Source organism: Pyxicephalus adspersus, chromosome 3 (assembly GCF_032062135.1).
Source record: "Pyxicephalus adspersus chromosome 3, UCB_Pads_2.0, whole genome shotgun sequence".
NCBI lineage: Eukaryota > Metazoa > Chordata > Amphibia > Anura > Pyxicephalidae > Pyxicephalus > Pyxicephalus adspersus.
The window spans coordinates 112,165,321-112,180,861 of NC_092860.1; the positions used below are offsets into that span (position 1 = coordinate 112,165,321).

The 15,541-nt window shown below is 36.4% G+C and overlaps 1 protein-coding gene across 5 annotated transcripts in view; it reads right to left on the minus strand.

Moving 5' to 3' along the window:
- The window catches only part of PALLD (palladin, cytoskeletal associated protein), a 200,237-nt gene that overhangs the window by 27,362 nt on the left and 157,334 nt on the right, over nucleotides 1-15,541 (minus strand). For 4 of the 5 annotated variants that reach the window (XM_072406026.1, XM_072406028.1, XM_072406029.1 and 1 more), the window contains 4 exons: nucleotides 6,009-6,689; nucleotides 2,530-2,665; nucleotides 2,246-2,347; nucleotides 368-418 (listed from right to left, as the gene is read on the minus strand). In XM_072406026.1, coding sequence (XP_072262127.1) covers nucleotides 368-418; nucleotides 2,246-2,347; nucleotides 2,530-2,665; nucleotides 6,009-6,689 — 970 coding nt within the window. The remainder of the gene's footprint in view (nucleotides 1-367; nucleotides 419-2,245; nucleotides 2,348-2,529; nucleotides 2,666-6,008; nucleotides 6,690-15,541) is intronic. The other variant, XM_072406027.1, reaches the window with a different exon arrangement.

The window sequence follows — 15,541 nt, forward strand, 5'->3', positions numbered from 1 at the left end:
TGTTTAATATTGATGAAAGACTGATGCCCATTCCCATTATTGAAAGGCACTTCATAAGTGGGAAGTTCCAGTGAGGATAATTTAGGAGTAATTAGTAAAAAAAACCAACACAGTAATTTCATGCAATTATACAATGCATATGCTGGAGATTCAATAGGTATATAACATAATTATTTTCTTTAATACTTGTTTAAAATCGCCTCCATAACTGAAGGATAAACATTACACCAAGTGAAAAACCAGAAGAACATAAAAGACAAGTGTTTACAACAGTTGTTAAATTGGGGAAACTGCAAAACACGTAAAATGTTAATTATAAAACCAAGGGTCAATGAGGTGTGGACAAGGAACACAGGTCAATAATAACCTTCTGCATTTCAAGAGGATTTCCTACAGAAGCATCAACAGAGGCAACTTCCTGAAAGGTAGAGAAGAAGGTAAAAGCTAAAGCAAGCATACATTTACTACCTTGTGATCTGATGATACTTCTCCTTTATAGAGCGTGAGGAGTAAGCTCCTCTCTGTACTCTGGCTCTGTACTTTCTTTACAAAAGGTGTGTATTTATATATATATATATATATATATATATATATTCTCTATTGTCTTTTCAACACAAGTTTTTCTAAGAACTAACTTCACGCTGATTTGCTTATAAAATGCAAAAAGCTCTTTAATGGCTTATTACTGGGACCTTGTTACATGCACATCTATATATGAACATTAGCATATATGGAGTATGTACATCTTGATGTTGACACATGTATGTACACTGTGGTCTGCATTCTCTGTTGGCTTTAACAGACACTAATTTTGCTAATACAATTTTAAAACGGTCATTTAATGACACCTTATCGAGTACATAAAGAAAAATTGTATGCATAACACAAAACAGATGTTTTATTCACATTCTTCTATTTATATTCAAAACTAAAATCTCCCATCAGAACAAATTAAAAAATATCTGACTTGCTGTTCAGCTGCCCGCTACCTCTGACTAATGTTCTATGGTTTATGTTGATATCATGATCCTTCCTTATACAATTCGATTCACACAAACATCCAGTGAACTGCTGCTCAGGTATCTCAGGTCTACAAGTATAATATTTACATCTAAAAGTTCATTATTAATGATCAATGTAACTTTTATATTGCAATAGGAAACTTTCAAACACTTTTTGTTTATTAGATTTTCTTTAATAGATGCCATACCATTTATTAGATGCCATACCATTATTAGATGTGTCTGGGGAAGAAAAACTGAATTGTTAATGATTGCATCCCTGTTCTTTGCTGTTGTGCTGTGTGTTGTGCTCTGTACTTGTGTCATCACATGGGCAAAAAAAATGTTGCCCATAAAACACAGTCCCTTCGCATCTACTATTCTAGCGATCAGCCCCATTAAAACCAGTAGCTGACCTTTTATTCCCATCGTAATGATCCCTTTCTTATCCTTTCTCCTAATAACTGAGCTGTCCATTCAGTCAATATCGGTGACTATCATTGAACTTTGCAACGTCCACGATGCTAAACAACTTGATTGTGTAGCTTTGTCCATATGAGTGAAAACCCACATTCAAGTCAGGCCATTCAGTCAGTATGTAGACAGCCAATTAAACACTTTAAATTCAAGGAGAAAACTAAACCAGAATACATACATGTATAAACCAAGTGTACATACTCCAGCAAAAATACATGACAAGCTGAAAGGCCAGTTCACTGTTTAAGTATCATGAGCAGGCAAAATGCAGTAAAATACACATGCATAAACTCAAAGCTAACCACTAAGGAATGAGTGTTATAGCTAAACCCTGAATTCTGCCAGTTACATTTAGTTGAAAAACATTTAGGGTTCCGTTTTTAAACCAGTGAATCTGACATTCCCTGAAACATTCCCTGGTGGAGAATCTTGTAGGTCCATGTATTTCAATGTCAGTAATTGATCCCTTAGAATTACACTACATTCTTGAGAATTAAAATAAAATGCATTGCTGCTTCATCAATTGTAGGTAAAGGCAGTTTCTTGATTTACTAAATGTCCTTCAATAGTTTGCTTTTGATAAGCTGTTTGTTAATTATAATTTTGGCTCTGTGGGCACATTCCACTGAAAGGATTTCTTTGGAAAGGAACACCAGCTTCATTGTGTGTATTTCTCAAAAGTAAACTATAAGAATAAACTACACATAAAACAATCACACATTTCCCATTTAATGTAAATGTACATGTAAAGAAATGCTTATTTGTACCTGTGTATTATTATCATCTTCTGGTTCTTGTAAATTAAACACAGTTGCAGCACTGTCAGCTCCAAGCAACCGCCGAGCCATTTTCTCTTCATACGTCAATTTCTAATAACATAGGAGAGACACAGATATTCATTTTGATTGCTTATTACCTGGTGTCCGTAAATTTAGTGCCTGCAATTATCTTAACAAATTATTCAAATGTTTAACTTTAAAAGAAAAAGCTGCAAAGTTTAACTGGCTAATAAGTTAACATGAAATGTTTAGCTTTGCTGTCACTGTAATACCGGTTGGCCGTTGTTCAGGAGCTCTTCTTTAAAACGCAGTTTTCTCTCTAGATCTTGTATTACTGCATTTTTTGTTCCCTGGATCTCTTCATCAGAAGCTATGCGGGCAGTTCGGCCTGTCTTCCTTGGAAAGCCCCTACCAATGAAAATAATTCATTTATGACCAATGCACAATATCCTGAACAATAAGTTATTCTAGAAGCACAAATATATATAAAGTATGCCCAACTGTGAAGATCAATTACTTATAGAATGGAAATCATTCCAATAATCTCTGCGATATATAGTTCCAGTTCTTCTCCACACATCCTTTTTCATGGTTTTCTTTCAATATTTTTACTATGCATGTAGTGGGGAAATAAGGCATTTTTGACTGTAGAGGTGAAGAGCACTGATCATGGAAGTTTTCCTTCTCACCCCATTCCCATCTCTGCTGTCTACAAGTCCCATGATTTGAGTCTGCTGAAGTACAAGGCGCAATTGGTCTATGGTCTATTGGTCTAATGTTTTGCTGAATATATAATACCCTTCTCAAACCATAGGTTGTTGTGTTTTTTAGCCTTTGAAAAAGTCATAAATAAAAGTAAATCCTTGCGATCAGCAAGTAAAGAGTTCTTTCACATACATATAATAATGTATCATTTGAACAGATTTACCTAGGGTAATTTCAGACACATGCTGAGTCCAAGCATTCTCTACCTTTCTGTAAAGTTGCTTTTGGTCATGCAGACGTTGTATGAAGTTTTGCAGAGCCACATTTGTGTGCGAATCTGATTATCCACAGTGTGGTCTGGCACTCCTGGATGCACAGCAGCAGTTTGCTGTGTGCCTGGGAGCTGCCAACCACACAATTTCACAGCATAGGTGTGAGAGAACCCTCTAAAGTTCATACTTTAAAGCCTATTCAGGGTCAGCTGTATATACCTCCTACCACAAAAGCTCCTGTGTTTTGAACAGATCACAATTTTAGGCTGACTTTCATCTAGTTAGCCCTACCCCAATATTTGTTAACATTGGAACAAAAAAGTTCATTTTGTTCACCTATTTTTGATTATAGGCATTTGCTTGTGATGGCATTGTCTCCTGGTTTTTCATATGCCACATGCAGCAACCAAGAATGGTCACCTGCTCCAATCACCTACATTGAGCAAACTCCATGATTCCAAATACAATAAAAAAACTCAGCTTCCATTGGGAAGCAAACACCTACACTAGTGTAATGCCTGAAATAGCCCTTCAGTTACTTTGTGTTAGTGTGGGTGTGTATAGTCTTAGTGTGGTAATGCTTGCATCCTTTATAATATGACAACAATTCCTTCCCAACCACCTTCTAGTAGTCTAGCTCAAGCCAATGGCTGTATGACTATATGTCTATAAAAAGATTTCTAAACTATTTATTCTGCGGTCCAAAATGAAAATTTGATAAAGGTGTTACAGATCAGTAGTAGTAGATACCAAATATAAAGGGAAATACAAAAGATACTCTAAATGTACTATATTTTACAAATATTCTCTTTTCCTAAGTTTGTAAAAGCGTTAAGAGCGGTGCTGGACATTAAAAGTTTGCACGGCCCCCACCATAGACAGCTGGATTTAATGTAACTAATTCCAGATTGCACTTGATACACTTTTGAAATTCCTTGCTGGTTACAAACAGATGAATGATAACGTTTCCAATTTTGTTTTAATGTTTTTTCTTTTCTAAATCTATCCAAAGTCAATCTATTTTTATAAATTGTTATCAATATAAAGTAGGTTTTAATATCTTATATAACTCAAACTGCAACTTTTTATATTTACACTTTTTACCTAAAACTCCAAGGGGTGTATTTCTAAATGTTTTACCCAAGAAAAACCCAATTTGTAGCCACATTTGTCACATAGTTTGATAACTTTTAATCAACTTTTACTCATGATTTATATCATTTTCTACCTGAAAAATAAAATGTCAAAACGTGTTCATTTTTGGTAGACCATAAATTAGGGTTGAAAACATTTCAAAATCTCTAAGACTCTTTCATTATACTTTTTTATTAAGCCGGTTCTGTGATTGCCATCCTTTTTTAAATAAAAAGTTTGCAGTCGAAGAGTCAGTGACATGTAACCAACAGGAATATACACACATTGGCCACATTATTAGGATACACATTTACAAATCTCTGGTCATCAGAAACTAATTTCTGGAACATGACAGTGAGTTCACTGTACTCTAATGGCTTCTACAGTGACCAGTACGCAATCCAATTGAGCATCTTTGGATTGGGTGTAATAGAAGACTTGCCTCATGGACGTTGCTGCACCTGTGTAATGCTATTACCCGTATGTCAATATGGACCAAAAACTCAGGAGTAGCAAGGTGTCCTTTTTTATACCTAGAAAATAGGCCCTGTGATCAAGGCCAATGTATGAAGTGTAAATGCATTTGCTCTATAAACTGTGCCGTACCACAGGTGTGCCTTTTATTTTTTACAAAGAGTAGTATCACTTACTGAAATAGGATGCTTCAATTCATAAAGAGACTCTGTATACCCATACTAAGGATTCAAGCATGCATTAATAATGTGAAACATTTGTTTTATAATGCTATGAGGCTGCAATGGAATATTCTCAACAGCTAATTTTATTGTGCCAGGAGCTAGTCATGTTAAGTAATTTTTTGCTTACTTAGGCTTTGTGAGCAGTTCAGTCACAGCTGGAAGTCACTTTTCTTGTTCTGAGTTATTTCTCAAACATTGGCACATCTCTGAAGTGTGACCTGGCAAACATGTTGTGATTCTAAGACAAGGTGGCAACATTTCAGATAACAGTTCTCTGTAACTTGAGAATGTGCTCCCTGATTGTACAGAGAATATAGTACATTCTTTAGTAACTGGTAATGATAATCTGGGCACATGTACAGTAAGTAAAATATATATTTGCCTCTCTGGAGGTCTGTCTGTCGGAATGACTATCTATCTATCTATCTATCTATCTATCTGTCTATCTATCTATCTATCTATCTATCTATCTATCTATCTATCTATCTATCTATCTATCTATCTATCTATCTGTCTATCTATCTATCTATCTATCTATCTATCTATCTATCTATCATCTATCTATCTTTGTTTAGGTTTATCTATCTATAGTGTTTCATCCCATGCACAAAATATGGCTTACACTACTAAATTAGGCTGTGATAATACCATACAAGTAATGGCAAAAGTCAGCATTACATAATAGCCAAGAATCACAAAATATTGAGTATAATGTATAGAAGTGTAATAAACCATCTGTGTAGCTTAGAGTAATCAGTCATCCTGCCTTCTTTTTTATAACTGCACCAACAAAATACCAGCTTGACTTGTGGCTACATAACTCCAGAGTGCTGAAGTATTTAAGTAGGCAAAAACAACAAAAGACATGAGCAGTTTTACAATGCTTACAAAGTACTATACAACACCAAGCGGATATTCTATAGTAAAAGTAAAGATACTCACGGAGGCATAACACCTTTTGGTAGTCCGAGTTCATTAAAGGAGACAGGTGATGGCTGGGATGGCAACATGGAACTGAGGAAGGCCGCAGGACTTTGGCTAGAACCTCTGGTTGTTGGAGACTGAGATGGACTATATGAAGGTCCAGATCCAGGAAGTGGAGGAGGAGGTGGAGGAAGAGGAAATGAATCTTGCACAGAATAGTTTGCAGTTGGGCTAAACACAGGTGGTGGAGGAGGGGGGGGAGATGATGAGGTTGGCGACCAAAACTGTTCACCTTCAGGAGGAAATGGCTGGGAAAAAGGTTGCACAGGAACTCTGGTAAACTGCTTTTGAGGTGTTGAAGGTGATATTGGAGATGGGATGCTGGAGGTTGAGGAACCTGAAGATGGTGTTATGTAGCCTGGGGCAGTGGTCATGTTCTGGGCAGCAATAAATTGTTTAGGTCTAGCATAGTTGAAGGAGCCGGATGATTGCATGGCAGGAGAACTATGCGAGTTAAGAACACTCATTTGCACTGGTGGGTTGATAAGCTGACTGGCCTCCAGCTCCTGGAAGGAAGGTGGAGGAGGGAAGGATGGTGAGGGTGGTGTGTTTTGCTGAAAACTGGTCTGTTGCTTCCAGGCAGCAGATTCTTTTTCGTGACGTATCTGATTTTGTAGTTGCAGCAGTGTCTGAGAATCCCTGGACAAGAACAAGATTAAAAAAAAAAGAAAACTTATTAACAGGGAAATGGTATGTATGGCATCTGAGCAGCGTGTTCAACAGGAACTACAAAAGGAATGCTGCAGTATTGCTAACAACAGCTTTAAGTAAGTATAATATTACTTAGTAGATGAAGCAGTTAAAGAGTCCAGTTTTATAGGAGACTGGTTGTCCAGTCCAGAACGAGTCACATCCCTGAAAATAACATATACATATAAACACAGGAGAAAATAACAATAATATATTGCATGAATAAACTGCACTGCTATCCCACTTAGAAAAACACAGAGCAGTATATGTTAATGGCAACCAAATGCCCAGAGATTTAGAAGTCAAAGTCTAGGCTTGAGCTGATTGCTAAACATCAACAAACTTATTTACACTAGACCTATGACATCTGACACATCAAAGTGTGAATCCCAAAAAGTAATTTTTATGTGACTCCCAAAAAGGCACACATCAGTATTTACAAAATTACATTATTATATTGTGTAAAAAGCACATCATTATTGGAGCACATGATACAATTGATTTACCATAACACATACAAAAACATGCAGGTAGACATTTTTGCTTTCCCTCAAAAAACTAACCTTAGACTGTGTTAATCACATATTAGATAGGGCTATTGGATTGTGAGCCCCTTACAGGGACTATTAGTGACATGCCTATGGACTTTGTAAGGTCCTGTGAAATAAGTCAGTGCTACATCAATAAAACATAATATTAATAATAGTAATATGACCAAAAATTCACCCAGTGGCCGTTTACCAAAAATATTTTTTAATTCTTAAGTGTATAGCCAACTAAAATACACTTCGATGAGGTCAGTAAGGCATTGTGGTCTTCTTTTATTAATAAAGACTGTTATGGGCTCTATTTATAAACCATTCTGACATCCCTTCAAACTTGTACTGGTGGGAACTTATCAGGCCCATGTGTTTCAATGGCAGTAGCTCAATTCTACCAGGGAATGTTGAAATCCCTGTTTTATAAACGGAGCACCATAACTGTGTATTAGACACACTCCATATGGTACAGTTGTAATGAGAAAACATCAGAATTGAGTATAGGTTATTAGTGAATATGGCTTTCCACTTGGCTTTAAAAAAAAATTACAAACCACGTTTAAAATATCAGTTACGGTTTTCTGACCATATTTATGGTCAAAACATTTAACACATACATATAAATATGTAAAAACATTTAAAAATGTATTTAGCTAAAAAGCAATTATGTTATTTGAGGTTTATTTGTCACAGAACCCTGATGTAAAGAAAAAAAGCCCTGCAGATTACCCTTTCCTAAACCAAAATCTTTCCCTCAGCTACTAACATGCTGACGTTTTATAACACTTGGTTAGAATTTGCCTTTTTTAGTACTTTTCAGCTTGCTACAAGCTCAGACAGCAGATTAAGGCAGATAAAAAAGGATGTGAAGGAAACAGAATGCTGCCTTATTTCGTACAGAAGGCAAAGTAAGCAGAAAACCGGCAAGTAAAGGGAAGTCACAGTCATGGGTGGGTACTTTGGCCTTGGGAACAGTTGCAGCCCTACAGTAACACCCTATGTGACTCCTGAAATAAACCCCATTTTCTTTTTTTTTTTTTTGTTAACTTGGATTTACATATATAATATGGAATATATATGGGATTCACAATCATAAACATCTTCATAGAAGTGATTTCAAACTCACCATCTTCCTCTTACAGTAAAAATAATAAAAACTGTAGAATGGTCAGAAAAATTCCTTAGATTATTCCTGAGGTCTTCTGAGATAACTATAAAGTGTCTAATTGACAACATAAACCAGCTGCCAGCTAGGCTAGATAACATTGCTGAAAGCATGGCTACAAATATCAATCATGGCCAGGTTCATCCCCCAGACACTGCTTTAGGTATGATAGAAAGGTTATTCATTACCATCGTATATGAGGTGATGGGAATAAACAACACATTCCACTAAAAACTGCATTAGTTTGGTAGTTTTACATGTTTTCATATGACTTGTTTACACATTTGAAGTGACTGATGTGATTGGAAGACGGGCCTTTGTATCAATATCTGAGAACCAAAACTGCAATGCAACCAATTACTAGAAAAGTTCTACAGCAGGGGTAGGCAAACTCCGGCCTTTAGGCCAGATACGGCCAAGCCAGTAGTCGGTTCTGGCCTAACGCCCCCCTGGTCGATCCGGCCTAATCCTCGCTGGCAGGGGTCGGCAACCCGCGGCTCCTGAGCCGCATGCGGCTCTTGAGACTCCTTGTTATGCCTCCCTTCCCTATTTACCGCGGCCAGCGTAAACACTTCCGCCACTGGGGTAAGGGATTTCCCTTCAGGGGCGTTCCTGGTGGGGGCGGAGCCATCAGCGCGGGACTCGAGAGAGAGTCCGGCCCAGTGTGCCTTCTCGACCTCCTAAAATGGCCTAGTAGCCAAAAAAGTTTGCTGACCCCTGTTCTACAGGAACAAATGAATGTCAATAGCTCCATCTCACCTCTCCCTGTATCTAGTGGTTGAAACTATGGTTCAGAACTGGTTGAAATTAATTGCTTATTAGTGGTTAACCTTGTGGTTGTCAACCTGTCTGCCTAAACCTTCAAAGCTGAAACAAATATACTTCCTACAGAGATATGCAATATACTCTTTTCTATACCACGTTAAAGGAATCGTGTACAACACAAGGTTGCCTTCTAAAGATGCTAGTTACCATGCTTTCATTCTGTCTGGTTTACATATTTGTTGATGACTTTACAATACCATTGCAGGTTGGGTGTTTTGACTTTAAACTGCCCTCACTGGCAGTATGCTTGTTCTAGGTCAAATTGAAAAAGCTCTAAGGCCAGGGACCTAGCTAACAGGCAGCATGCTAAGTAATCTTCCCACTAAAGCTTTACCAGAAGGCTGTCGTGTAAGTAGCTGTTTATCCTGTAACTACAATGATCACACACAGACATTGGTGAAGCACAGCAGTGCCTAAAAAGGCAGTCTTGTTTCTAATTTGCTTTGTGACAGTTGATGGTTTTATCATTAGAGGAACAAGCAGCTGAAGTGATGCCAGTTTTCCTTTTTTCTCAGTTTATCTATCAAGAGGAAATTAGGTTAATGTCCGTTTAAAAGAAATCAGCTGTTCAATTGTGAGATGACAGAAATGATTCAGACCTACTCTGCAGCTGATAGCGACAATTCACCAATGCATATCAAGCAGTCCGCCATTTGTCAGCCAGCTGTAGGCACCATGTACTCAGATCAGACATCTTTAGAAGTAATAGATCCTTCATTTCCTTTCTGTGCCCTGAGCCGTAATGTTCACTAAGTTGTGATCGCGTCACACATGAAGGCAAAATCCAACTTTTACTTACTCTTCCTTATGATTGGGTATTCAAATTTTAATTTAATAAACTAAGTAAACAGACTCTTCTGCTTTAGTAGTAAACTCCTTTATATATAAGGAATTATAGCATTTACAGCATTTCATAAAAAAAGCAAAGGGGTTTGCGGCAGAACCTCATGTCCCTGCCATGTAATGGTAGAACGGAATTACTGTAGTAAATACTACAGTTTTATTAGGGCCTTAGTCTTCAGAAATACAACCAGATACACATAGTAGACTAATGTAATGTATAACATGTGAGCTTTGGGAAAATGCCTGTTTTATTGCTTTCCCAGCTACACAAAGCCACTTCTGAACATACTTCTACTAAACAATAATGGCTCATCTGGGGCAGAACCACAACACAGTGAGAAGATATACAGGGACTGTTAGAAACTGTTACAATGTATTCCCATTGCTAGGAATCTTTCCTACTTGTATCAGCATATTATTTTTATTTAACTTTCCAGATGTGGAGTCCTGCGGCTGATTTATCACTATTTATTACTCTGTATTTTCCATTTTGAAAATACTTGTTAATTTTCCCATTCAGTAACAAGGCTCTGGGGCATAGCGCCTGCTGTTCAATGGCATGCCCTGTGGTTTCCATACAGAGGAAAAATGCTTCTGTATGTGAAATTTTCTGTATGAGAATTATAGCTTAAAATATAGAGTACAGTGGGGATACACAGAAGTCAGTGGAGGATTTCTGATAATACAATGACCTGATGTCCATTATACAATTGGACCTTAGTGCAAAGTAAAATCAGGGTCTCCACTCTTATTTCATTCAAAAGCCTTCATGACTCTTGACTTATCCAAGTTTATATCTGGGGCTAGACTACATATGTCCTCCTCACACTCTTAACACACACATACACAGATCATACTGACACAACCAGCAACATAACTGCAGACACAATCAGTGTGTACTGACACAAACAGCAACATTTTCATAGACATAAACAGTACCATACCAGCACAACCAGACACGTGTCCGCAGAAACAATCAGTATGTACTGACACAAACAGTAACGTTCTCACAGACATAAACATTACCATACCAGCACAACCAGACACATGTCCACAGAAACAATTAATATGTACTGACACAAACAGCAATATTTTCACTGACATAATTAGTACCATACCGGCACAACTAGACACGTGTCCGCAGAAACAATCAGTATGTACTGACGGAAACAGCAACATTTTTGCAGACATACCCGTACTGAGGCAAACAATCCCCGGTTCTGTATACTACCCCTCTGAAGTCTGTAGGCCTGAAATGTTCAGGCGTGGTCAAAGCAGCTCAGTGGTCAACAAACCGCAGGATTGTGACCATCAAACCTTGGGTAAGTATGTATCTGTAAAGGGGAGGGTCTGTCAGTTCATCTCATGAAAAGGGTACAAGCAGAATTACTGCATGAATATTTTCTAAATATCAGAGGCATGAAACTTGGTGACCTTCATGTATTTCTTTCAGATCTGTGAAGTGATCTTTTCCTGTAAAAATATTCATATGTAGCACTCATCAGCCATCCAAAGTTTGCTTTAGAGCTAAGTCATTATGTATTTTGACAACTTTATCTTAAAATGTTCCTATTCATATAAAAATGACTCTAAAATCCTATAAACTCCTAAAACTATTTTGTGATATAGAAGATAAATGTTTTCAGTGGGATTTAAGTGGAAAGCACAATGTCTGCAAAGTATAAAAGGGCAAGGTTCTTGCTTTTGGGTGACACATGTAAGATGTTATCTTCATGTAACAGGAGAAAACAGCTTGCAAGAGCCCTTAAGGTAGTTTTCTGATGGATGTAAATACTTTTCCTTCTATGCCCCATATCATTAGCCACAGGCACAGCACTTTTTCTGGGAATAAACATTTTTTCATATTAAAACATCTGTTTCGAGTTTCTGCACGCAGTTATTTGAGAAAAGTTGGCCAAATGTACAGAATAGTTGGGAACTAACCAAATATAAATTCTGTGCTACATTAAAAACACACATATTTTTAATTTTTAGATATATATTGATTGATAATTGGTATTAATATTAATTATTACAGATTGATAATAAGTCCTTTGTTAACAGAAAAGACAATCAATTCCAGGTTTACTGGATCACCCATGATAGTCTATCTTCTCCAGTCTTGGAGAACTTTGATAAGGCCTACTGTGTTTTGTCTCTTCTGTCAAAAAACTCATGAAGCAGAAATTTACTTTTAGATGGCTTCGTGTGGTTAACAGTCACATTATAAAAATGGCACTGATTCTGGCACTTGTGGTGCCTCCACAGCTCAGAGTTTACATTGGCTTCAGTCAAATGCAAACATTTCTGTGAATGTCTATTTCTATAGGGTTTTTATCTGGGATATGTTTATTTCCCTAGTGGATGAATTTGATGGACTTATGTCTTTTTCATCCTGACTATTTACCTATGTAACTATGTGATTAGGTATTCTTTAAAGTGAATTTTCACCACGCTCACTATTCTCAATGAAAATTCTCTTTAGGAGTGATAATTCACTTTGCTAAGTGAACAGCCTAAACATCTTTACTATATCAACCCCAGTGTGTTTTCATAAATAAAGGTTTATATTCGTGTACCAGGAGTTTCCCTAATAAGCTACGTATTTACAGTCTGGTGCCCTTTTCCATCTTTAAAAGCTGCATATAAATCCAGAAACTTTTAAGAAGCAATTTATTCATGCAATTGTCCATCCTCCAGACCAACTCTCAGGAGTAGATTTCCTTTAGGAATGTAATCTGTGTTTCTATTTCTTGCTAGCCATTTTCCTACAATAGAGACTAGTTATGGGGAGCTCAGCTAGGACAGAAGAAAAGCAGAGCTTGACTACGACATTTATTCTTCCTAGCAACTCATAACAGTGTAAAACATCATACCCAACTGATTACATTTTACTTGGGAGCTACCCATCAATCTACATATGCTGAACATCTGTGTCACAGAACAGCAGCTCAGTGATCATGTCTTCTGGTGTCTCAGCTAGAAAAATGAAAATGTCAAAATAAGTTATATAATCAGTTAGTTTCATCGGTACCCTTTTCCAAACCCTTCTAATAAAAAAAAATGGTACATAAATTCCTTACACAGTACCTGAAGTCCTATGTAGCACACACAAGAGATAGGCATTATTCCCAGTGATGTCCCATAGAAGGTCAAAAGACTGATTAAAATATGTTAAAAGGAAAAGCTGAGGAGTTATTATATTCTAAGCAGTATTCTCTTGCACATCCAATAATCAAAGAATGCTAGAGAGGTTGTAATTATGTCACAGGTTATTACACAATCAAGTTGTGTATTACATTTATTTAGTGCACAAGCTTTATATATAAGTTATAACAGCAAAAGCAACAAATATGCCCAAAACATATTTCTCTCTCACATTTCCCACTAGAGTGCGGCTTATGTAAACAAGCGGATGCTCCCAAATGTTTTCAACAAACAATAGTCCAACTATGTCTTTAGAAAAAGATCATAGAGACCGGTAAGCAGGGTCAGAGCTTAGGTCTTCTGAAGTGTTCTCCTGAAGTTTTTTGGTTCTTTCCTTGGCTCCTATCTTTTTACTATTAGTCCTTTAATGTTTAGCAAAAAAGTTTGCAGTGTAACAATTATCAGTTACAAAAATGGCATCACATAATAACAATAATAGCAGTCAGATAGATTTACAATACAGGTGATATTCATAAGGAATTTGTGATTATACTGTAATTGATCCAAAGGCCTGTTCATTTTACAGGCATAATGCTGTTCCCTATATCTAATATTTATGTCCATAAAGTCAGTTTGTTTCTTCTTCTTTTCTGTCTCTTAAACACACAAACTGTTCACGGCCAAACTCAGCAATTTTTTTGCAACTTCCATAACCTAAATTACCTTGCTACTATCTATGTAACTGTTACAAGAATTAGTTTTATTGCTGATAAAAATGTACTTTATATAGTAAAATTAAATAAAAAACAAATATGAGTCATTATTTTCTGGAAAATAGAAATATTGTACGAGTATATGCTTGCCGAAAATCAGGATTCAAGAAAAAGGTCAAAACACCATGACACACAAGTCAATAATTAGATGTGGGAATCCCAAGAATGACAACCTTCCAATAAGACTGAACATATTTGTCACATCTGTTTGAGAATTGTTAAGACAATATAGGAATTTTAGATGAAATCCACCAAGCTAGAAGCCAACCAACTCTTTGTTAGATGGATGCAAAACTAAACAATAACTAAAATTCACTAAACATGCAGAAGAAGAGCTTTTTATTAACTTTTGAAGCAGAATTTACTACCATATAGATTTTTCAATTAAGGAAGGTTAATATTTGCTGTAGTGATAATATGCCAAGCGTCTACATCACAAATATGTAAAGCATTTATTGATTTGTTGGCTAAAATCATTACGTCTATACCCATACATTCACCTAGTGCAGCCACTAAAATTCTATAAAAATTAGAAGTTATATAAGGAAAATGTGTTAAAATAAAATATCAATTAAAAAAATTCACATATCTTAAAATATATGGTAAAGGAACTATTTTCATTACTAATCCAGGTGTAGAGAGAACATGGGTGAGAAACCAAAAGTCCAAGAGTATTTCATTTTATCCTAGAAGTTCAAGAACAACATTTAACGTGTTTTGGGGACAGTTAGGTTTCCCCTTCACCATGGACTAAACTACTGTTTTGAACAGAACTGGTAATAGAAGGTTATTTCAATTTGGGAATTCAGCTTTAAAAGGGGATAGATTAATCTCTAGTATATCATAGGAGAGCAACTGAGCAGTTCCTAAATCCTAGTACTGGTCTCCCAAAATAATATGAATTCATAATTTTTCCATAATTTTCTCTATACAAAATCCTGACAATTAAGTTCTCTTTTTTCTCGCTTTTGTCTATTTCACATATCTTTGGAAATGTTATATTGTTATTAATATTAATAAACTCTATATACCGCCAACATATTACGCAGTGCTGTACATTAAACAATGCTTGCAAATGACAGACAGGAAAAAAAAAAGACAGAAACCTAAAAGAGCTTACAATCTATGTTAGATTTGTTTGATAAGTATAAAAACAACCTTAATCTTGGTCAAAAACTCACAGCTGTCCTCTGCAGACCTCATGTGTTATATTACAGAGCCTTCCAAGTTTTTACCATGGACTATAGTATAATTAGCCTTCATAGCGTCGACATGTTACGCAGCACTTTACAAAGTCCATAGTCATGTCACTAGCTGTACCTCAAAGGGCTCACAATCTAATGTCAAACATGTCAAAATAAATTATAGACCTATTGCATTGCTAAATTCGGACCTTAAAATTTATTCTAAAATTCTAGCTAATAGGCTCTCCAAATATATGCCATACCTAGTGCACAGGGATCAAACTGGCTTTATCCCATTTCGTCATGCTAGTGATAATACTCGCAG